This window comes from Myotis nattereri, assembly GCF_964212035.1.
Source record: "Myotis nattereri genome assembly, chromosome: 1".
Lineage (NCBI taxonomy): Eukaryota > Metazoa > Chordata > Mammalia > Chiroptera > Vespertilionidae > Myotis > Myotis nattereri.
The window spans coordinates 57,476,758-57,499,754 of NC_138075.1; the positions used below are offsets into that span (position 1 = coordinate 57,476,758).

The 22,997-nt window shown below is 39.5% G+C and overlaps 1 protein-coding gene across 5 annotated transcripts in view; it reads left to right on the forward strand.

Moving 5' to 3' along the window:
• The window catches only part of ATOSA (atos homolog A), a 79,611-nt gene that overhangs the window by 21,627 nt on the left and 34,987 nt on the right, over positions 1-22,997 (forward strand). For 3 of the 5 annotated variants that reach the window (XM_081108870.1, XM_081108871.1, XM_081108872.1), the window contains exon 1: positions 3,049-3,350. The exons of the other annotated variants lie outside the window; for them this stretch is intronic. In XM_081108870.1, the coding sequence (XP_080964996.1) occupies positions 3,314-3,350 (37 nt within the window). In that variant the 5' untranslated portion in view covers positions 3,049-3,313. Of the gene's footprint in view, positions 1-3,048; positions 3,351-22,997 lie in introns of those variants that run through there. 5 annotated transcript variants of the gene reach the window in all.

Below are 22,997 nucleotides of genomic sequence, written 5' to 3' on the forward strand. Positions count from 1 at the left end.
TGTCTCTTAGAGTGCATGTTATTCACTTATAAGTATGTTTCTGATGAAATTTAATATTTTTTCTGGAAATTCTCTTTGTATATGCTGCTAACCAATAGTTTTAGATTGTAGATATAGGATTTCATTAGCCTTTAATTTAAAAGTTTATGGATTATAACTCGAAATATTCCAAAACAATTTAGAGATTATATATTCCTTTTTTGAAAGATATAGGAAGAGGTTAATTTTGAATTATAAAGTTATTCATCCAAAAATTTTATTTCCTTTGTCTTCTAGTTGTATTTCGTAAGTAAACAGACCTTTAGAGCTGATTTTCTTATTTGAACACTGTGAATAATGATGCTTGTTCTATTTACCTCCCATAGTTGCAAAACCAAATCAAATAGTATCCTATATAATTAAAGGCTAATATACAGATGGTCATGACACCCTAACGTCCTAAGGACCGATCAGCAGGAGGCTGCATGTGTGGCAGGCGCGGGTGGGTGGGGCTGGGTGTGCGGTGAGGCTGGGGGATGTGAGGCTGTGTCCCCCACCTGGCAGGGCTTGATGGGGGTGGGGCCAGCCAGGTCTGGGTCTCACCCAGTGGGGGTGGGGCCAGCTGGGTCTGGGTCTTGTGCAATCTCTGACACTTCTATTATAGAGAAAGACCAAATAGCAATATTAAAATATTTCCTCTAATTAATTCCCTTTTAATGTGCATGAATTTTGTGCACTGGGCCACTAGTATGTATATAAATCAGGCATGGTGTTAGGTAAGCAATAATGTAGACAAAGCACTTACAGTGTAGTGGAGGAGAATTTTATTAAACCAGTCACTTTGCAAATAATTATTTCACATTGTATGAGCTAAGTACTAAGAAAAAAGTACAGGGAACCTGACTCGTCTTGGATCTAGATTGAAAACTACCTGGGGAAGAGAATTTAAGCTGAGACATCAATTGCAGGCATTGTGGAAGACCACTCCTAGTGGAATAGGAATAGTATTTGCAAAGAAGCTTAAGGGTCCTTAGTAAGTAAAAGTCCAGTCTGGCTGGCAGTAAGCACCCTTTAGCCTTCACCATAGCCCTGTGAGTTAACTCTATTTTACAGATAAGAAAACTGAAGCTTAGAATGGTTCAGTAATCTATAGAGGGTCTTGCTGTTTGTAAATGGCAGATTCATGTTTTGAACCCAGTTTGGCTGGCCTAACTCCAAAATCCTTATTCTGTCTGCTGTGCCATTTCTTTTTCTGAGTCACTTACCTCATAGGCTTATTGTTCTCCCAAAACCCATCTTCCCTCTTGTTATCTCTCAGAGGGCTTTCTAACTCTCCCTATGGCTAATTGTGGAGCCAATGATCGGGTGCTTGCTTTATGCTAAGGTAACAATGGGGCTTAACTCCTGCAGGTTATACACTGTCTACTCTTACTTCTATGCTATAGAACAGCGATTTTCAACCTTTTTCATCTCATGGCACATAAACTATTTACTAAAATTCTATGGCACACCAAAAAATATATTTTCTACCGATCTGACAAAAAAAAAAGATATAATTTTGATTCATTTACACCAGACAGCTATTGTTTTGGTTGTTGTGTGTGTGTGTGTGTGGGGGGGGGGGGGCGTTATTTGACAAACTAAGGGAAAAAGAGGTCAGTGTCCCTGACTAAATAGTCAGGTATTGCATGTTTTAAAATTCTTGTGGCATGCTGGTTGAAAATCACTCCAGAACTCCAGGGATCCTAGAAGCTTTTGTTGGGGTAGGAACCTTGCGGATTCTGGGGCTCATAGGCAACTGCAGTGTTGTTTGTGGCCTCCCCTTTAAAAATAGCCTCGTGGTGCTCATGGGGTACTTCATGGAGCCAACATTTCCATCAGCCTCTGCTCCCCACCCCCAAGACACTCCAGATAAACAGAGATCTGAGTAATAGCAGTGTGCTTCTGCCGTAGCCTCTGCCGACTCCCACAAACCTGCCTGCATAAAAGTCCTCACGCCGCCACTCATAAGGCACTTTATTGGAAGCATGCAAGTAAAAAGGGTCCCATTGCTTTAAAGGTTTGAAAAACACTATCCTAGTTTATGTGATGTTCTGGGGAAGTGTTTCCTAAATGAGGTGGTTTTGTTTTTCCTCCTGATCCTTCATATCTGCTTATCTCCTACTACCTGCAATAACTCCCCCAGACATCTTTGTCAGTTGGGGAGGGATTTTGTTGTTAAAGCTTGTAGAGATAGTGCAGACTCTAGTAGACTGAACCTCAGTACTTGAAACCTGAAAAAAAAAAAAAAAACCCTCCTGTGCCTTTATATTTCAGATACTTTCATGATAGAGAAAAATAAATGAATTCAGGCTAAATGTCATTGTTGTTTTATGTAAGAAGAGATGTTTTGTTAATTTATTTTTTCTGTGTTTTTTTTTTCAGTGTTATCTTTTTATTGAATTTATTGGGGGCGACATTGGTTTCGGGGGTACAATTAGACAATACCTTGCATTGGGTCTTCACTGCCAAGAAGAGATGTTTTAAAGCCAATATCTAGTTAAATCTTTTATTGTTGCCAGAGTTTACTGAGTAACTGATTATTTTTCCGTTTTCAATATTTTTCTAACCAATCTGTTAACCTCCGATTCCCTCGCCCGCTTGAAAGGCACTGCATGCATTTGAAGGGGGGCTGTTTCGGGCCCTCATCCATTTTCATTGACTGGGTGTGCTTTTCTAAGAACTGTGAAGTTTATGGGAAAGCAGTTCCTCGTCCTAGGTACAGACGGAGGTCGATGCTTTCTTTTCATTGTAAATGTTTGCATCTCCGTGGTTTCAAGGGGGTTTCACTTGGTAGAACCTGATTTACTTGAAACTCAAAGTAATAAATCCATTCCCCCACCACCACCCCCTTTGTCCTCACTTTTCTGTGCAACACGGACTGCAATGTTTGCCTCCCACACGCCTCTCTGTAAAAGCACCCAGAGGCGCACACGGCAGGGGCTCGTGCTAGGATCCTCCGTCATTGCCGCTCCGCTGCGCCTGGCTTGCAAGTTGCCTCGCCACAGCCGAGCTGGTGAGAGGAGCAGAGACAGCAGCGCAGCGCTGCCAAGTAGACAGGAAGCCGTAGTGGACCCGGCGAGCGGGCAGCACGCCCCGCGTCCAATCAGCGGTGAGTGCTGTTGCTATGTGCGCCCTCGCTCTGCTGCCTTTGTGAGCGGCCGTGGAGGGAGAGGGAGTCAGCGCCCACCACTGAGCGTGTGTTCTAACCACTGCCGACATCTGGATCCCTCAGGTCCTGGCTGTCTAGCCGTGGACAGCCAGAAGGCAACTTCTTTCATGCGAGGATTCCAGTATGGTTTTCAGTGGAAACAAAGGGCCTCACAGAGAAGGTGTGTAATGGAGTGTTTTTTAACGGCATTATTTTTAAAGCTTCCCATTTTCTGTAGCTGTTTACCAGGTGTGGTGTGTGCTTTGCATGGATGTGTAATAAATAGGTGGAGAAAAATGATCTTACTCTGAAAAGCATTGAACTTGGGGAATTTTATTTAGCTTCCTATAGCCTGTTTTCTTTGAACAGCATTGCTGTAGAGATGATTAAAATGCTGATCTGAACAATGAGTAGGAAGAAAAGGAACCAAAATACAATGGGCTCACTCTAATGGGGCGTGAAATAAGATAAACATGAGAATGCGAGGAAGAGAACAGGGTTAGCCAGAACCACGAACTGTATCTGAGGGCAGGAGGTAAAAATAAACGCTGTTGAGGAGAATGTATTTGCAATAAGTTACATGTTTTTAACTACAATCTGTTGTTTATGAATTTGACAGACTGTCAGAATTTAGGTTAGTGAGAATTTGACATAGTTTAAGGAATTGAAGGATTTCTGAAGAAGCTACCTTCAATTGTACAATTTCCTAATTATTTGATCTGTTGACTAATTCTGTGCAGTTCAGATAAAGGATAGTAGTATCATCCAACAGCAGAGTCAGTGTTGTGTTCTATTAAATGTCCATCTAGAAAATTGAAAAATAAAGGATTTTGAACACAGCATATCATAAATGGTTAAGATTGTATTTTAAAATTAAAGTAGACCTCTTAATTCCATATCTGACTTAGTAAATACTAGTAGAATATAGTAGTGTCTTATCTAATTAAAGCTCACTAATTCAATATTTGCAGTACTTGAACACAATATGTGTTACAGTTTGGTTTTATGGAAAAACCAGTTTATCCAACTGATTATAAGAAAGTTTTAAAATACCCTAGATAAACAAGTGTTTTTCCATGTTCTCAAATACTGTGAAATCATAGAGTTTACATAGTTGATTTAGCTAATGATTCCTTTAAGTTAATTAAAGCAGAGAAGACTAATTAGCATATTACCCATTTATGAACAGTTTTCTTTTGCTCATTCAGTTTCACCTGGTTGTGTAAGTAGCTCCTTTTTAATTAGTGATTTATGTCTGATGAATAAAATTAGTATAATATAAATTCAAAGTTAACATTCAAGCTTTATTTCTTATCTCTACAAATATATTTTGGAATCAGATTGGTTTTGACGGTGGTGTTCTTTCCAAGAAGTACCTGTCATTAGGAAGGCTTCGCAATCAGCGTTAGCATTATTTGATAAGTGATGAGAGTTATTATTTCTTTTCTTTGAAAAGAACTCAAAATATATCTCATGCTTGTGTGCCCATTACTGATCATTTTAATGATGCATATCTAATACTTATATTAAGTTAAAGACTTCAAATAGTAGATGCAAATATACAAAATAAATTGTCCTTAAACATTAAAGGAGTGTTTCTCACATGAACTGGCATGTTGCTGAAATTTAAGAGACTCCGGCATGTCTCAGTTTTTCCAGTTGTTAGGTGTAGTCCTAAGCTTGAACTTTATAGGAGTTATAAAAATTAGAACAAAATGAAGAAAGCTATTATATTCTTTGGACTCAGTGGCCTCCACAATATAAAGCACTCATTTGCAGAAGAGGAGCTGTGAGGGGGTAAGGGCTGGGAGGCAGAGTTATGTTGAGAGGATTAAATAATGACTAACCATATGGAGGTCACTCTAGTCATTTCCGTTTTTTGAGCTATCATTCTCCTCACAATTACTTTTTTAAAAAAATTATAGAACCACAAATACCAACGCTTTGCTTGAATCGGTTTGCTGCCCTTTTCCCTTGGTTTATTTCTTAAGAATTAATAGGCTTCCAAGAGCAGGCTGATTTTATTCATATATTGCAAAAGATAAAGGAACATGATATTGGCAAGAAAATGGAGCCTATTGCTGCGTCACACAAAAGCTATGTCTTTGTGTTGCAGGAGAAACAGTCCTGGAAGAATCCCAGGTTTTGTGTTTTTTTCTGTTTGTTTTCTTTCTTTCTTTTTAAATATGTTGTTACTGATATCATGGAGAGTAAGGGAGAGGGAGAGAGAGAGAGAGAGAGAAACACTGATGTAAGAGGAAAACATTGATCAGCTGCCTCCTGCATGCCCCCTACTGGGAATTGAGTCTGAAACCTAGGCATGTGCCCTGAATGGAATCGAACCATGACTTCCTTGTTCATGGGCCGATGCTCAACCACTGACCCATTCAGGCTGGGTGGAAAAATCCCAGATTTTATTCCTGGGCTCAGCCCCTAAACATTTATTTTGTTTTGTTAATCCGAACCTGAGGATATTTTTTCCCTTGATTTTTAGAAAGATTAGAAGGGAAGGGGAGGGACAAACATTGATGTGAGAAACATCGATGTGAAAAACACATCAATTGGTTGCCTCTTTCATGTGCCCCGACCTGGACCAGGGATGGAGCCTGCAACTGAGGCATGTGCCCTTGAGTGGAATCCAACCTGAGACCCTTCAGTCTGCAGGCTGACACTCTAACCATTGAGCAAACTGGCTAGGGCTTTTAAAAATTTTATTTTAAATTCTTTTTTTTCCAATATATTTTTATTGATTTCAGAGAGAAGGGAGAGGGAGAGATACAAACATCAATGATGAGTGAGAATCATTGATCAGCTGTCTCCTGCATGTCCCCCACCGGGGATTGAGCCAGCAACCCTGGCATACGCCCATGACTGGAATCAAACCCGGGACCCTTTACTCCACAGGCTGACGCTCTATCCATGAGCCAAACCAGCTAGGGCTATTTAAATTCTTTATTGTTGAAGGTATTGTACAATGTCTCCTTTTCCTCCCATTGACCTCTCTCAGCCTGCTCCCCCCCCGCTTTCTCCCCCCCCCCCCACCGCAAACACACACACAGGCCCTCACCCCCCTACTGTCTGTGTCTGTTGGTTATGCCTATATGCATGCATACCAGTCCCTTGGATGTTCTCTTACCCCCCGTCCCCCCCACCCCCCTGCCCAGTTTCCCCTCCCCTGCCTTCCCTCTGAGATTTGATGGTCTGGTCAATGCTTCTATGTGTCTGGATCTATTTTTTGTACATCAGTTTATATTGTTCATTACATTCCACAAATGAGTGAGAGCATGTGATACTTATCTTTCTCCGAATGGCTTATTTCACATAGCATAATACTCCCCAATTCCATCCAGGCTGTTGCAAATGGTAAGAGTTCTTTCTTTTTTACAGCATCATAGTATTCCATTGCATAGATGTAACACAATTGTTGTTTTTTTCATTTTTGTTTTTTTAATAAATCTTTATTGTTGAAGGTATTACATATGGCCTCCCCCCCCCCCCCCATTGACTCCCTCCAGCCTGCCCTCGCCACCCACCCCAGGTCTTCAGCTACCTATTGTCTGTGTCTGTGGGTTATGCATATATGCATACAAGGTCTTTGCTTCATTACTGCCCACCCACCCACCCTTCCCTGTCTTCCCTCTGAGATTCCACACTCTGTTCCATGCTTCCATGTTTCTGGATCCACTCTGTTCATCAGTTTATTTTGTTACTTAGATTCCACATATGAGTGAGATCATGTGATACTTATCTTTTTCTGACTGACTTATTTCACTTGTCATAATATTCTCCAGGTCCCTCCATGCTGTCTCAAAGTGTAAGAGATTCTTCTTTTTTACTGCTGCATAGTATTCCATGCTATAAATGTACCACAGCTTTTTTATCCACTCATTGGACTGTTTCTAGATCTTAGCTATTGTAAACTGTGCTGCTATGAACATAGGGGTGCATACATTCTTTCTGGTTGCTGTTTCGAGATTCTTAGGATATATTCCTAGAAGTGGGATCACTGGGTAAAATGGCAGTTCCATTTTTAATTTTTTGAGGAAATTCCATACTGTTCTCCACAGTGGTTGCACCAGTCTGCATTCTCACCAGCAATGCAGGAGGGTTCCTTTTTCTCCACATCCTCGCCAGCACTTGTTGTTTGTTGATTTGTTGATGATAGCCATTCTGACAGGTGTGAGATGGTTCCTCATTGTCGTTTGATTTGCATCTCTGATGATTAGTGACTTTGAGCATGTTTTCATATGTCTCTTGGCCTTCTGTATGTCTACTTTCGAAAAGTGTCTTTTTCCCCCCAGTAAATGAAAGTTCCTGTTCAATATCAAAACTTCAGATTAATAACAGATGTTTATAATTTGATTAAATGTAGTAGCATTGCTAGAGTATTTCAAGTCTCAGAGTTTATTGTTTAACAATAGAAATTTGTCTTATTCTATGTCAAATCTTTAAATCTAAATCAGTTACACTTTTGTGTACATAGAAGTAAAAAAATATTGCAGTTCTCAAAAATAGTGATTTTTTAAAAGACCTTTAAATTTTATTTTTCAATTACAGTTTACATTCAATATTATTTTGTATTAGTTCCAACATAGTGGTCACACAACCATATACTTTACAAAGTGTTCCTCCTGATACTTCCAGTACCCACCTGCCACCATACATAGTTATTAAAATATTATTGACTATATTCTCTGTGCTGTATTTTACATCCCTGTGACTACTAGTATTTTGTAACTACCAATCTGTACTTCTCAATCCCAGTCCCTCAACCCCCACTCCTCTCTGGCAGCCATTTGTCTTTTCTCTGTGTCTATGAGTCCGTTTCAAAAAATAGTGAATTTCTTTTTTTTGTCTTGGCCACTTGATAAAGCATAGCAAATAGAAATGCTCACATTTATCAGATTCAGTGACTGCTATAATTGATTGATTTTATTTTAAATAAATTCTTTATTTTGAAATCACCAGGCAATATTATGTAAGTAGTATCTCATATACAGTTCTTCAAAAAATTCTCTAATTTAAAACCTCAGGTTGGGAAGGGATAACAATCGGAGTTTTTCTTTTTCTCGACAAATATGTGAAATCTCTTTTTAAATCATTCCTATTTCAAGTATTGCCCAAATGTTTGATTCCTATATGTATACTTTAAAAAAAGTTTAATGTACTTTGTTGCTTTTTCTTTAATCCTCATCTGAGGATGTTTTACTGGAGAGAGAGAGAGAGAGAAAGAGAGAGAGAGAGAATGAGAGAAACATGTTTTTTAATTGGCTTCAGAGAGAGGAAGGAAGGGGGAGAGAGAGAAACATCGATTGGTTGCCTCCTGCATGCACTTTGGGGATCGAACCTGAAACCTAAGTATAATACGCTGACTGGGAATCTAACCGGCAACCTCTAGGTGCACAGGATGATGCTCCAGCCAGCTGAGCCACACCAGCCAGGGCCTGTATGCATGCTCTAAGTGCTGTGTGACACATGTGTCTTTGACCTTCCTTGAAGAAATTCCTAGTTATTCATATTCTGATTCCAAAAAAATGATTTGATTATCATAGTCAGCTGGGCAGGGAATTTTAATTTTTACAACTTTTGTCAGGCCTTTTCACATGGCAACAGTGCTAGTGCATAAACTGCATTGATTTTGCGAAAGGATAGTAAATCTTTTTTATTCCTTTTACTTTCAGATGTTACACTATCTAAAGTCAAAGACCCAAGTTTTATTATTTATTTATTATTTTTTAAAATATATTTTTATTGATTAGAGAGAGGGAGAGAGAGATAGAAACATCAATGCTGAGAGACAATCATTGATTGGCTGCCTCCTGCATGCCCCCTACTGAGGACCAAGCCCACAACTCCTGCATGTGCCCTGACAGGGAATCCAACCGTGACTTCCTGGTTCATAGGTCGATGCTCAACCACTGAGCCATGTCAGTTGGGCCTGAGTTTTAAAAATATAGTTGTTTGCAGTATTGCTTGAATTTGATTATATAATTTTTTGTGGTGCAGCCAAGTTAAAAGTGGTTGCATGCAGGCTATTAATTGAGAAACTGGAAGTATCTTCTTGTTCTTTCTTCACTGGTCTCCTTAGTTTTTTTCATTCAAAAACTTCTGAACATCAAAATATTTGAATTATAAGGTTTACGATAATCCCAGGGACATTAAAGTAATAAATTATAGTAAGTAGTCAAGATAGGGAAGAAAAATAAGGCTCATAAGTAATTGGGCCTCAGATTTTGCTGAAGCGTCTTGTCATACAGAGTATGAAAGGGAAACTACCAGTCAGTTTTCTATTGTTTAACACTTTATTGCTAATTTGGCCATTAAAATTTAAGTTGGCTTCCATTTTCTTAATATTTAGACATTTTGGGCTCAGGTTTGGGATAGCTTGTCCTATCCTGCATGATTGATTATTATTTTGCTGTGTGATGCTGTGCATGGTTTCTCCTCTTTGAGCCTTAGTTTCCCCACCTGTAGAAAGAGGTCTTAGGGTAATTGTGGAGTTTAAATTGAAAGAAAGTATGAAAACTACTTACATTAGTGACACAGAGTTAAGACTCAATAAAAATATGAGATTTTATTATAGTAAACTTTCCTTTAAAATTATTCTACATTTTTCCCTGGCCGGCTTGGCTCAGTGGATAGAGCGTCAGCCTGCGGACTGAAGGGTCCCAGGTTCGATTGCGGCCAAGGGCACATGCCTGGGTTTCGGCTCCATCCCCAGTGGGGGGTGTGCAGGAGGCAGCCGATCAATGATTCTCTCTCATCATTGATGTTTCTATCCCTCTCTCCTTCTCTCTTCCTCTCTGAAATCAATAAAGAAATATATTTTTAAAAAATTATTCTACATTTTAAAATTCTGAGAATTTTCAGTATAGTTTTTTTTAGACTTTCCCCCTGAGCTTTTTATATGCAAGTATACTTTTCTAAGGTAGGAACTTCATGATCATGGAAATATGGGGATTTATTTATTTTATTTTTTTAATATATTTTTTATTGATTTCAGAGAGGAAGGGAGAGAGAGAAACATCAATGATGAGAGAGAATCATTGATTGACTGCCTCCTGCACGCCCCCTACTGGGGGTTGACTCCACAACCCGGGCAGGTGCCCTTGACCAAAATTGAACCTGGTAACCTTCAGTTGGCAGGCCGATGCTCTATCCACTGAGCCAAACCAGCTAGGGCGAAATATGGGATTTAGAAGAAAGAAGAGGGTTTGAAGGGAAGTACATGACTAAGTTTTTGAAGAAAGATAGTAGTCCATAATAGTAAGAGAAAGTAAAACAGGAAGATAAATAAAGAAAAAAGGCAGAAAGAAAGCATTTGTGATCTTTGATGTTATTTTTGGGTGTGTGTGTGTGTGTGTGTGTGTGTGTGTGTGTGTGTGTACACGCGCCTGTGCACATGCACACGAAAGCCCACAGATGCTGAACTGCCTGACTAGAGTTGCTAAGTCCACTGAGGATTTTTTTACTGGGAAGTAGCTTGTTTCTGACTTTTCTTTTGAATTCCTCAGTGAGGACTGGGCTAAGGGTGACCTTGTATTTGCCACCTATATTGACAACAAGGGGCAAGCCAGCTGCCTGGGAGCCAAAAATTAAATATCATCACATACATACCTGTATTGAAATATAAGACCTTCAAGAATAATAATCTTGTGGTGTAGGGCTAAATTTTTAACTCAAACTTCTAAGCCAAAATGTTCAGGAAATGCTTTTATTTGTCATTTGAATAAGTGTGCAAAATTTCAACTCTCCGCAGAATTTTCATTGCTTTGATCAGTCATAATTTTATGTTATTTTGGGAAAGAGGTTTAATCTGGGTTCCAATTCTGGTTTTCCTATTTTCTTTTTAAATGTGTTTTTATTGATTTTTAGAGAGAGAGGAAGGGAGAGGGATTGAGAAATAGAAACACTGATGAGAGAGAAACATTATTGATCAGCTGCCTCCTGCACACTCCCTACTGGGGATGGAGCCTGCACCCTGGGCATGTGCCCTGAGCGGTAATCAAACCCGCAACCTTTTGATTTATGGGTTGATGCTCAACCACTGAGCCACACCGGCCAGGCCTGGTTTTCCTATTTTTATTAAGCACTAAGATTTTGTGAGTCCTGCATTAACGTATATTATTTAGCCACCCAATTAGCTGAAGATACAGGTTAGCTTATTGAGAATTAGAGAACTAACAGATGTAAAGAAAAGACAATCTCTTCCATGTGGGCGCTATTTTATCACTGTCAATGCGTTCAGTAGCACTGCCCAAGGCTTCTGCAAAGAGACTGTTTTGCAGTTGACATAAAGGGTCAGAGAACTCTTTTAGAAATAAGTACCCTAGTTTTACCTGATTGCATTGCATTAGTGTATTTGCATTGGGTAACGCATACTTACCTTAAATTAAAAAATTCAAACAGAAAAGAACAGAAGCTGTGACTATGTTAGTGTTTCTCAGGTTGCTGTACTGATCCTTTTGAGAATCTGCTGAACTGTCTGTCTATCCCCTTGCTCGAAAAAAAAAGCATCATAATTTTGTGAAAAACAGCCAGAGGTTCATAAATCCTTTGATTAAACATGGGTTCAATCAGAGAATAAAGGCATTAATTTTTAAAAACAGGCTTAAAGCAGACTGGAAAAGGACTTCAGGATATGTATGCAAGCACAGTGTTAAGTATTGAGCATGGGGCACTGTTTTGTAGCTTCTAGGGAGATGATACGGTAGTACTCTCGCAGATAGGTTTGCCGAGGAGTGTAGCCCACATTCCTGCACTGCTTCCTGTATTCTGGATGAGCTTTTGATAGAGAACCTAGCACAAAAGGACCAGGCTGGAATGCAGTGTTCAGGTGCCCAGGACTTGCGTGCCGTCTCTGACTATTGGAGGAGACCAAGGAGACACTCCTTTGGCCGTGGGCTACATCCTGGAATCACTTCCAGAAATCATTCTGCACTAGAGGTGACGGGTCCAATGCTGCGGATGCCATGTCGCTCCATCTTTGTGGAGAGAACTGAGCAGAACTGATCTTGCTGTGTGCTCAAGTTTCTCAACTCCTAATTAAGAACAACTATGCCATCCACTTTTTTTTTTTTAAAGGAGTTTTAGGTTTCTTGCATACAAATACACACTCAGTGGAAAATGTGAATGTTGAGAGTGCGTAGAAGTAGGCAGGGGTCTGTGTGGTAGAGGGAAGGAGGTTGAAAGGACAGAGTGTATTTTTGGGGGCCAGTCTATGTTGTAACCATATTCCCACGAGGTGAAAATGTAAGACTACATTAGGTTAAGCTTGAGGATAATTTTGGAAAGTTATGTGCCAGTTATCTGGGATTAGTAACCGTGGAACAAAACAAAACACTAGAATAGTGGGTTGTTGCTTTTTTAGCACAGGGTTGCCTTCTGAGTGTATAGCTAAATCTAGAACTTGTGGTTTTGAGAGAGGATTTTGTTTCCTTCTGTGACAATATTTTCTCAGCGTTTTGTCCCATGGTTCTTTCTGCATGGGGTGTGGAGTGGTAAGACCATATAATTAGGAGTAGTCCCCCAAAGGACAGTGAAAAGGACAATATTTCCTACTTGAGGATTTTTAAGCCCCAAAACAGTGATGAATTAGGTCTAATGCAGTGGTTCTCAACCTTGGCTGCACATTAGAATCACCTGGGAATCTTTTTAAAATCCTGATTTCTGGGCCTCATCCTCCGGAAATTCTGTTTCTTTGTTATGGGGTGGGGGCCACGACATTAGTAACAAAGAAACAGAATTTCCGGAGGATGAGGCCCAGAAATCAGGATTTTAAAAAGATTCCCAGGTGATTCTAATGTGCAGCCAAGGTTGAGAACCACTGGTCTAATGGTTTACACAGAGCACAGAACAATGAAATTAAATAGGGTTAGTGCAGGTAAGTGTAGCTCTTCAGTTTGTGCCCATGCATCTATGATGGCGTGGCTAGGGGCCTAATTCCAACAGCCTTGAAGGAGGCAAAACAAATGGATACTGGTGCATTTCCTCAATAACACTGACTAGTTCTAATTCTCTCACTTTAAATATCAGGTCCTCTGGGAGCTCTCTGTGCCGTCCAGGATTGGTTTTCTGCCTGTGCCTTCCCATAGCTCCCTGGTCTTCCCCTGCTGCCATTTATCGCATCACACGAGTGAGGGTGATCTATGCTCTCTCCACACCACGGCCTGTGAGGCGAAGGCAGCTTGTCCTCCCAGGGCCTCCGGAGAAGAGCTGAACTTCGGGGACAGTCGTTGACCGGTAGATAGTTCTCTTTCTACTCTGATATTCTAGCCAACCTTTAGAATTACTTAACAATCAGTTCTCTTTCTAGAGCTTGAGTGGCCCCTAGTGCCTGACACAAGCGCTCAGTAGGTATTGTGGTGAATTTTCTCTATAATCCCATAAAAGGCTGTGGAGGCCCAGAAATCAGTTTGGAAATTAGAACTCAGAAAGTGCTCTCTTCTTTTTTATTTTTGACAACTTAAATATTTTTGCCGTGGGCTAGAGATTTGGTGATTACCTAATGCAATTTTATTATTTTAAGAACAAATGTTTCCTTGTCCCATTTAAGAGACGCCTATTGATAAAGGGCATCATATCAACTCACAAAACTATTTCAGTACAAAAGAGAGAGTGGGAACTAGACCCCTCTTGATTTAAACTAAGACCTGCTTTAGAAGCAACGAAAGTTCAGGAAATTAGGTGTAGTGCATTGTTTTATGTGATGCATTTGTAGAATTTTATTTCCAACTTTGACTTTTTAAATGTGAAAAAAGCCGAAACCGGTTTGGCTCAGTGGATAGAGCATCGGCTTGCGGACTGAAAGGTCCCAGGTTCGATTCCGGTCAAGGGCATGTACCTGGGTTGCGGGCACATCCCCAGTAGGAGATGTGCAGGAGGCAGCTGATCGATGTTTCTCTCTCATCAATGTTTCTAACTCTTTATCTCTCTCCCTTCCTCTCTGTAAAGAATCAATAAAATATATTAAAAAAATAAATTAATTAAAAAAAGATAAATAAATGTGAAAAAAAATTAGAAACAGTTGGCAAATAAAATATCAAATCCAAAAGAAGAATAAAATGATAATTATCTGCAAAAGTAACAGCAAGGATTTATCACTTTAATCAGAAATAGGCGTGGCTCAGTGGTTGAGCATTGACCTATGAACCAGGAGGCCATGGTTCGAATCCCCGTCAGGGCACATGTCCAGGTTGTGGGCTCGATCCTCCCCCGCCCCCAGTATGGGGTGTGCAGGAGGCAGCCAATCAATGATCCTCTCTCATCATTGATGTTTCTATCTCTCTCTCCCTCTCCCTTCCTTTCTGAAATCAATAAAAATATTTTTTTTTAAAGAAAGAAGCTGAAATAGGAAGAAAACCACATATGATGGAACATTGACCGTTGATTATTTTAACATGTGTTCAAGTGCTGGTTCATGCCACGCCTGTGCTGGGCAGCAGGAGCAGCTTGTTCTTATGGAGCTTAATGGGTTAGAGGAGAGATGCAAACACTGATTTAATTTTATTTGTGCTAAGTTTAAGGAAGGAAGAACATAAGTTGCAATGAGCTCTTCTCCTAAGAGAAATAAAAAGCCATGGAAGAGTGTAATGGGACTGGATGAGCTGGGATTAGACCTAATGAAGAATTTTATGTTTAAGCTGAAATAGGGATCATCTCATCATTTCATACCCTATTTTTAATCTGTAGAACTTTAATCAAGTGGCAAAGTTAAAATTTTAACTCCATAAAAGTAGAAATTCTGTTACAGAATGTAATGAAAAAAGTTCCCATGCACAAGAGCAACAAACAAATCTAATTTTGAATGAACTTAATAGAAATATTTAGGACCTTTATTAAGAAAATATTAAAAATTCTATCAACGAATGTTTTAAAAGGCTTGTATAAATGGAGAGAAATGCAGTCTTTTGAAAGTTAGATGAAGTGATTTTTTAGTCATTAGCTATAATTTTAGGAAATCATTAATAAATTACTGAAGACCAGAAAAGCAGGTAAGAAGAGTGTTAAGAGAGTTGGGAGTGCTCTCCTGATACACAAAATGATGTCACCTCCTTACCGCAACATTTTTCCATGGTGTGGCTTTAAGAACATTGACATAATTGGAGCGAAGGATTACAGCAGCTGAGGTGGGGTCATGTGGCCTGCCAGGAAGGGGTCCTGGGAACAGCAGGAATTTATGATTCAGTGGAATACTACAGGGGGTGGGGACCTTGAGATGGCTCTAGGAGAGAAGGAGTAGATCAGTTTAGCCAGAGCATTGGATGCATAAAGGAGAGTAATGAGAGATGATGTGAAAAAGGACCCTATCTACCCTTTTTCACCTCTTCTCTCATTACTGCCCCTCATGCATCCAGTGCTCCAGCCAAACTGAAAATGGTGAGGGATCAGGTGTGGGAAGTTGTTTAAAGAAGCAGTCAGACTTTAACCATTGATGGCTTATTGGGAACAAGAGAAAGGAAGGAGGCATAGAAGATTGTAACATTTTGAGCCACAAAAATAAAAATAGCTGTGGTTGGGACAAATTTCGTACTGTGATCAGCACCCCACCCTGATTATTTTTAGTTTGTAGTAGGCTAGATATACCCCCGTCGGTCTGTGATTGTGGCAAAAGTGGTACTAACAATAAATGGGATTGTATTACTTTATAACTCTCAAAATTGGCACTCATAGAATCAGATGCTTAAATTGAAGGACCATCTAGTTTCACACACCTTCATTTTACAGGTGAGTTTGCTGAGTGAGGGTCACCATGTAACTGACCTTTCCCAAGGTCGTGAGGCTAGTTTATTATTAAAGCAGATTGGCACATTTATTTTCTAAACAGCTGATTTTAGAATAATACAACAATAAATACTTGCTTGAGCGTAATAACTATACTCAATTGACTATAATTGGGTTTGTGAATTGGCTGAACTAAAACCAGTTTAATCTGGTTCTAGGAAATATTCTATACTTGGCTGACTGAAGTTGATAATGACCACAGAGTCATCCAATAAAACATTCATTAAAAGCATTGCTTAAGCATTAAATCCCCATGCTTGATCATTATCTTTATCAAAGGATACTGCCTTTGGCAGAGGACCATTTGAAAGGGGAAATAGAACAATATGAAACTGCCTTGGAGGAAAAACATGCCATGGAGCAAAAAGTATTGTTTTTGTTTTCACCAACCTTATAGGGAGGTAGTATCTTTACAATAACCACTTACAATTAAACTGCAACTTTCCATTCTGAATAATTGATCTCCCCACATTTGTGCAGAGGTTAATGAATGGATGCACTTGAACAAACAAATGCTTACAAGGGTGGCATTGTCTGTCTTCTTCAAGCGGTTGAGCCACTGAAGGAACCAGTGGGTATTCTTTCTCAGTGCTATTGCATCATCTCATTTTCTTTTTGGCAAGCTATCATTCTCATAGCCTTCTGGTCCATTGCCCCCCTCTTTTTTTAGAATTGGCAGTTTTCCACTTTTGTGGAACATGGTCTCTACCCTCCCCATCATTGCTCCTTCAAATGATAGATTAGCTTCTCAGGCTGATTGAGGTGGGAGCAGAGGGCAGGGTGGGGAAGGACTTTGGGTTACTTCTATAATTAGTGGTAAAATATGAACACTTTCTTGCTAAGATCAGAAAGAAGGTATTTAGTCTAGCCACTTCTATGCCACATTGTATACCAAGCCATTGCAGTAAGTAAAAGAAAAAATAAGCATTAAAACTGGAAAGAAAGAAGTAAAATTATTGGCAGTGACATGATTATTTACATAGGAAATTCCAACGTATAAGATACAGAAATTAATGAGCTAGTCTCTGTCCTCAAGGAACTCACTCACTGGATTTTTAGCTTTAATACCAATAGGATAATAAGAAATATCTGCCGGAGGGAGGAAGGGATGTTTTGTTTATGCCTCTATTAAATGAGTTTTAAACTGGTTCTTAAAAAGTAAAGGTTGGGGCCTTAAATTGTAAACAGTGGGAACCATTAAGGAGATTTAAGACAACATAATCACATCATATTTTTAAATATAATTCTAACAAGGGATATGGGAATGTATGGGAAGGATCAGAGACTAGATGCATAGAGACCAATCACAGAGCTATTTTAACTATCCACATAAGAGACGGCCTTCGTAGTATTGGCACAGGTTATGGAACGAGGAAAAAAGTGGCTAGCTCTACTTAGGAAGTACAATATATAGGACTCAATTGCCAAGTTTTTGGCTTAGGCAGTTGAGCATGGATAATATTAGACTATACAGGTTGGGGCAAAAGTAGGTTTACAATTTTGAGTATGTGAAACAGAATTACTTCTTGTATTATTTTCCATACAGACAACTGTAAACCTACTTTTGCTCAACCCTGTATAGAGAACTCAAGAGGCAGAGCAAATTTCGGGTTGGAGGTGCATGTCTAGTAAGGGGGAGTAGGTTATAATATTGGGCTTAGTGAATTCTACATGTATTTATCATTGTTTTTGTTTTTCTTTTCCCTTTATTCCCCACTCTTTTCTCTCTCTAATTTTCTCCCCTTACCCCCTACCTTGACTTTATTAAGTAGCTATGACAAATTACAAAAGGTGTTTTTTTTTTCTTTTGAGTAAGACTAATTTAATGATTCAATTGACATATCTCACTCTGATCCTCACAACAATTTTCCAGTATGGCTGGACAGTCATTATAATTGCTAGGGATTCCTGGTACTACTCAACTACTCCCCGTTTCTCCCTCTGAGTTCCAACTGGAACTACGTATACACATGATTGATAACCAAATAAGAAATGAACTCTTACTTTATTAACCCCATAATCTCCCAAGTGCAAGGCTTCTAGAAACCCATTTATGCCCGGTATTTTTCACTCCCTCTTTTATTAATTGAAAACATCTAGGCTCTAGGCACAGGCTGCAGCATGCCTTTTCCAGAAATCTGGAGCTAAGTACAAGACTGCTTCCTCTCAGTTTCAGGAATGACCGGAAATAGGGAGCCACATTCCTGACTTTTAGCTTTGTTGTATTGGTCAGCTTGGGCTGCCATAACAAAATACCAGACTGGAGGCTTAATCAACAGAAATTCATTTTCTCACAGTTATGGAGGCTGGGAAGTCCATGACCAGACTGACAGCTGATTTGGTTTTTGGTAAAGGTTCTCTTGCTGGCCTGCCGGCCGAGGCCTTCTTGCTGTGGGCTCATAGGGCTTTTCCAGGGTGCGTGTGCCTGGAGAGAGAGGGAGAGGGTTCCCTTCTGCTTCCTATAAGGCCACCAGTTCTATAGAATTAAAATGACCTTATTTAGTCCTAATTACCTCCTGAAAGCTGTTATCTCCAAATACAGCTGCTTTGGGGGCTAGGGTTTCAACATGAATTTTAGGGCAACACTATTCAGTCCGTAGCACTTGGTAACCTCACTTCAGAGTAAATGGATGGTCCAGTGACTATTAAAAATCACACCAGTCATTTAGTTTCCAAATATTTAGAGATTTTCCAGATATCCTTCTCTTACTGACTTATAATTTAATTCCACTGTGGTTGGAGAACACACTTTGGATGATTTAAATCCTTTAAACGTATTGAGACTTGTTTTATGGCCCAGAATATGGTCTGTCTTGTTAAATGTTTTGTGTGTGCCTATTAAAGATCTGCACTCTGCTTTTGTTGAGTAAAGTGTTCTGTAAATGCTTGTTAGGTCAGGTTGATGGAACTGTTCGTTTTTATATTCTCACTGAAATTCCGTTTCTTGTTCTATTGACTATTGAAAAGGGCAGTGTGTTGAAATCTCCAAATAAAATTGCGGGTCATCTGTTTCTCCTTACAGTTCTATCAGTTTTTACTTTATACGTTTTGAAGCTATTTTATTAGGTGCAAAAACGTTTAGGGCTATTATGCTCTTTGGATGGATTGGCCTCATTACCATTATGAAATGGCCATCATTATCACTCACAACATCATGTGCTTTGTCCAGAGTCTATTTCATCTGATATTAATACAACTACTTCAGCTTTATTTCTTTTACTTAAAACTGGAGGCCCAGTGCACGAATTCGTGCACAGGTGGGGTCCCTCTGGGTGGCCTGCAGGGATCAGGCCGAAACCCACAGTCCAGTGCCTCCCGTAGCTTCTACCTGCCGCTCCCACTCATCCCGGCCCCACTGTGCCTGTTGCGGGCTCACACCCAATCAGTCACGATTGGGAGAGGCTCAAGCTGCCACAGCAGCTCTTTCCAGCCATGAGCCTTCGTCTGGCGCCCTTCCAAGGGGCGTGGCCTGTGGGATCGGACTGAAACCGGCTCTCCAACATCCCCCGTAGGGGTCCTGGATTGCAAGAGGGTGCAGGCCAGGCTGAGGTACCCCACCGGTGCACGATCAGGCTGGGGAGGGACTGCAGGAGGGCTCCAGGGGTGTCTGGCCCATCTCTCTCAGTTCCAATCAGCCGGACCCCAGCAGCAAGCTAACCTACCGGTCAGAGCATCTGCCCCCTGGTGGTCAGTGCACATCATTGCGAGCAGTTGAGCAGCCTTAGCATATCATTAGCATATTATGCTTTGGTTGTTCAGTTGTTCTGCCGTTCAGTCTATTTGCATATTACCCTTTATTATATAGGATATTTTTTAAAGATATATCTGTATTGATATCAGAGAGAGGAAGGTAGAGGGAGAGACAGATAAAAACATCAGTGATGAGAGAAAATCATCCATTGGCTGCCTCCTGTACACCCCTACTAGGGATTGAGCCCACAACCCAAGCATGTGCCCTGACTGGAAATTAAGCCGTGACCCTGGATCACAGGTCGATGCTGAACCACTGAGCCACACCGGCTGGGCTCCAGCTTTTTTTGATTAATGCTAACATGTTATATCTTTCCAATCTTCATCTTTCAACTAATTTATGTCTATATTTAAAGTGGGTTTTGTTTAGGTGGTATGTAATTGTGTCTTGCTTTTTAATCTATTCTGATAATCTCTGCTTTTAATTAGACCATTCACATTGAAGGTTATTATTGCTATGGATGGTATCTTACCATTTCCTTTCTATTTGTCCTATCTGGTCTTTGTTCCTTTTTCAGTTTTGCAGCATTTTTAGTTAAAATAATTTTAATGGAAGATATGTAAATACTAATCATAAATGCCATATTTCTTAGTCATGTAAGCTTTTAATCTATTTATAATATAATCACCCAAGCCATTTAAATGGCATAAAATATATGCCTTTTGAAAAGTTTTGCTATAATCTACAATAGTATTTTTAAAACTATATAGCATTGTATTTTTTATTACAGTAGTAAATATTGATGGTAAACAAATTCTAATTGGTAGAAAATTGTTGTTTTATATTAGGCAGTATTTGTGAAGGTGGGAGAGGGTGAGTACTTATACTATTACTTGGCTGTAAGTAACGTAGAGAACATAGGAACTCAGTGTGGCTTGATTCTGAGTACAAAAGGACTGTCATAGCTCATGTCAAAGGAGTGCCTTCTAGGCTTCTAGAATTCTCTTAGGTTCTCTTAAAATTTTGTATATACAGGAGAGCAAATGTAGGTTTTCAGCTGTTTGTATGAAAAAAGAATACAATAATTAATAAATAATAATACTAGAATACACTGTTTCGTGTACTCAAAATTATAAACCTACTTATAAAATTTGCAAAACACTAGTCTGGGCCTGATAGAATGCCTACAAAATGAGCAGCAGTGTTAGAAAAATTTAACAAACATTTCAGAGCATTGAAAATCATTGAAATTCCCAATTCCCACATGTCCAGTCACTAAGCCTGTTTTTCTTTCATTCATTTCTATTGGTTATACTAGTGCTAATTATTCATGATAGAGAATTTGTGATTAGGGGATTAGCAAAGGCTTCTTCTATAGTTTCTGTGAGATTTAGTGTGATGAAATTTACAAGACCGCAAAATTACCTGCTTTCAGCATTTTAGAGGAGAAATTATCAGATGACAGAACTAGCTTTCAAATTGGAATTAAGAAAATGAATTCTCTTGAGACACTATTGACTAAAGTCCAGGAACATACATAATATCATTTTAGTGGGGTCTGTGTGTCGAGGGGAGGGGTTAACATATTTATTAAAATATCAGTGTGAATAACTTAAATTATTTTTTTTAAAAAACATAGTAAAATAGAAGTTAAAAGAACTTCCTGTACATTGTCTGATGTTTTGACCACCTGCAGCCTGCCATGGGTTATAGGGCTAATGACCTGAGTTTACCTGTCCTGTAACATCTGCATTCTTCACAGTTGGTCATGCTTACATATAGATCTGAAGTAAATATGTAAGTGCTAAAGTCTTTTAATTAGCTGTATAACTACACGTAAGCATACATTCATTTTGTTTATGTATTCATTGGCTCTCCTATATGCCAGGCACTGTCCTAGGCACTGGTAAATAGAACGATGAATAGGCTCCTGCACACCTACAGTTTTCAGTCTAATTAGAGACAAACAGCCTAAATTACAGTTGTGTGATACCTGGAGTGGGAACACATGAAGGTTATGAGAGAATTTCTCTTTGCACCTGCTTCCCGCTGGACTTGAAGTTTCACTGAAATCCGGGACTAAAAAGAAGTTTGAAAAGTTTTCAACATCTCCACTGGAAAATATTCACTTTGTAACAGTGTATTCTTTAACTCCTTTTAATGCCTTTAACTCCTGCTTCCCTCTTTGGTGTTTTCTAACTCATTCACAACTCTTCTCTTGCAACCTTCAATGTGTCAGGTTTAATTTGGGTGCCCATGGCATATCAGAATCCATACTAGATACAATAGATATTGAGGAAACATACCTGAGGTGGGTAAGCACCTGTGCCTCAGTGGCAAAAAATAAGGCCCAGACCGGATATCCGAGCAGAGAGAGAAAGCATTCTGGCAAGAATGCGGACTAGTAGCCATGCAGTCTGGAGGTCCAGTTAGGATTCACAAGGATTGGGAATTAGACACCAAGATGTTTTATACTAGAAGCAGAATTGACGTTCAGAGGCCGGCTAACTGATACAGGTGAGCAGCAAGAATGACCTGGATACCAAGTCAACAAATACCTAAGGCTGATTTTCCACCCATGATTCCTCCCTGGGTCAGAATTGGAATTGCACTAGTAGGGTGAAAGAATTTAGGTAGGCAGACTAGATGAGATTTGGAAATAAGTCCTCAAATGTCTAACATTTTACATACACAGGAGATCTGGTTTAAGGCCTCATGTTATTATCATTGCTGTGTGTGTCTGAGCAATCTCTTTACCTCTCTGAAGTCCAATTTCCTCACTATAAGTTACTAAAAATGCATGCTCTTGAAGGTTCCTTTTAGTTCTGTAATTCCTGAATTTCTACAAAAGCCAAGTCTCAGCCTTTTTTTTTTTTTTTTAAATCTTACTCCGGCCTTTTTGCTCACAAAAGCGGTTCAGTTTTCTTTGATGATAAAGGGACCAAGCTTGGTTTTAATTAACTCTAAGTGCTTTTATGCACAAAACAGAACTTTGAAATGCTTTATTTATAAGCAGATGTAATTGTACAGTTTTTCCAAGCATTCTGAGGATAATGTTTCTAAGTGGGATATCCTCTTGCTGTTTCTGGAACCATATGTGATCTAGGCCTTTTCCATAATATCTAAACTGAGAGGGCTTTAAACAGGCAAGACAGACAGAAAGAAAAGAATAGCTATTTAAATTCTTTTACTACCAGGAATTCTTGAAAATATGTCTGTCTAGGTTGCTTTCTAGAATCTATGCCCTGAGTTGGTAGGGTGGACTCTTGAGTAACTTTTGTGTGAAATGAAAAATATGAGCTTCTGTAATTGAGAATTAAGAACTTTCCCTTAGAGAAGGTTTTCCAATTACTA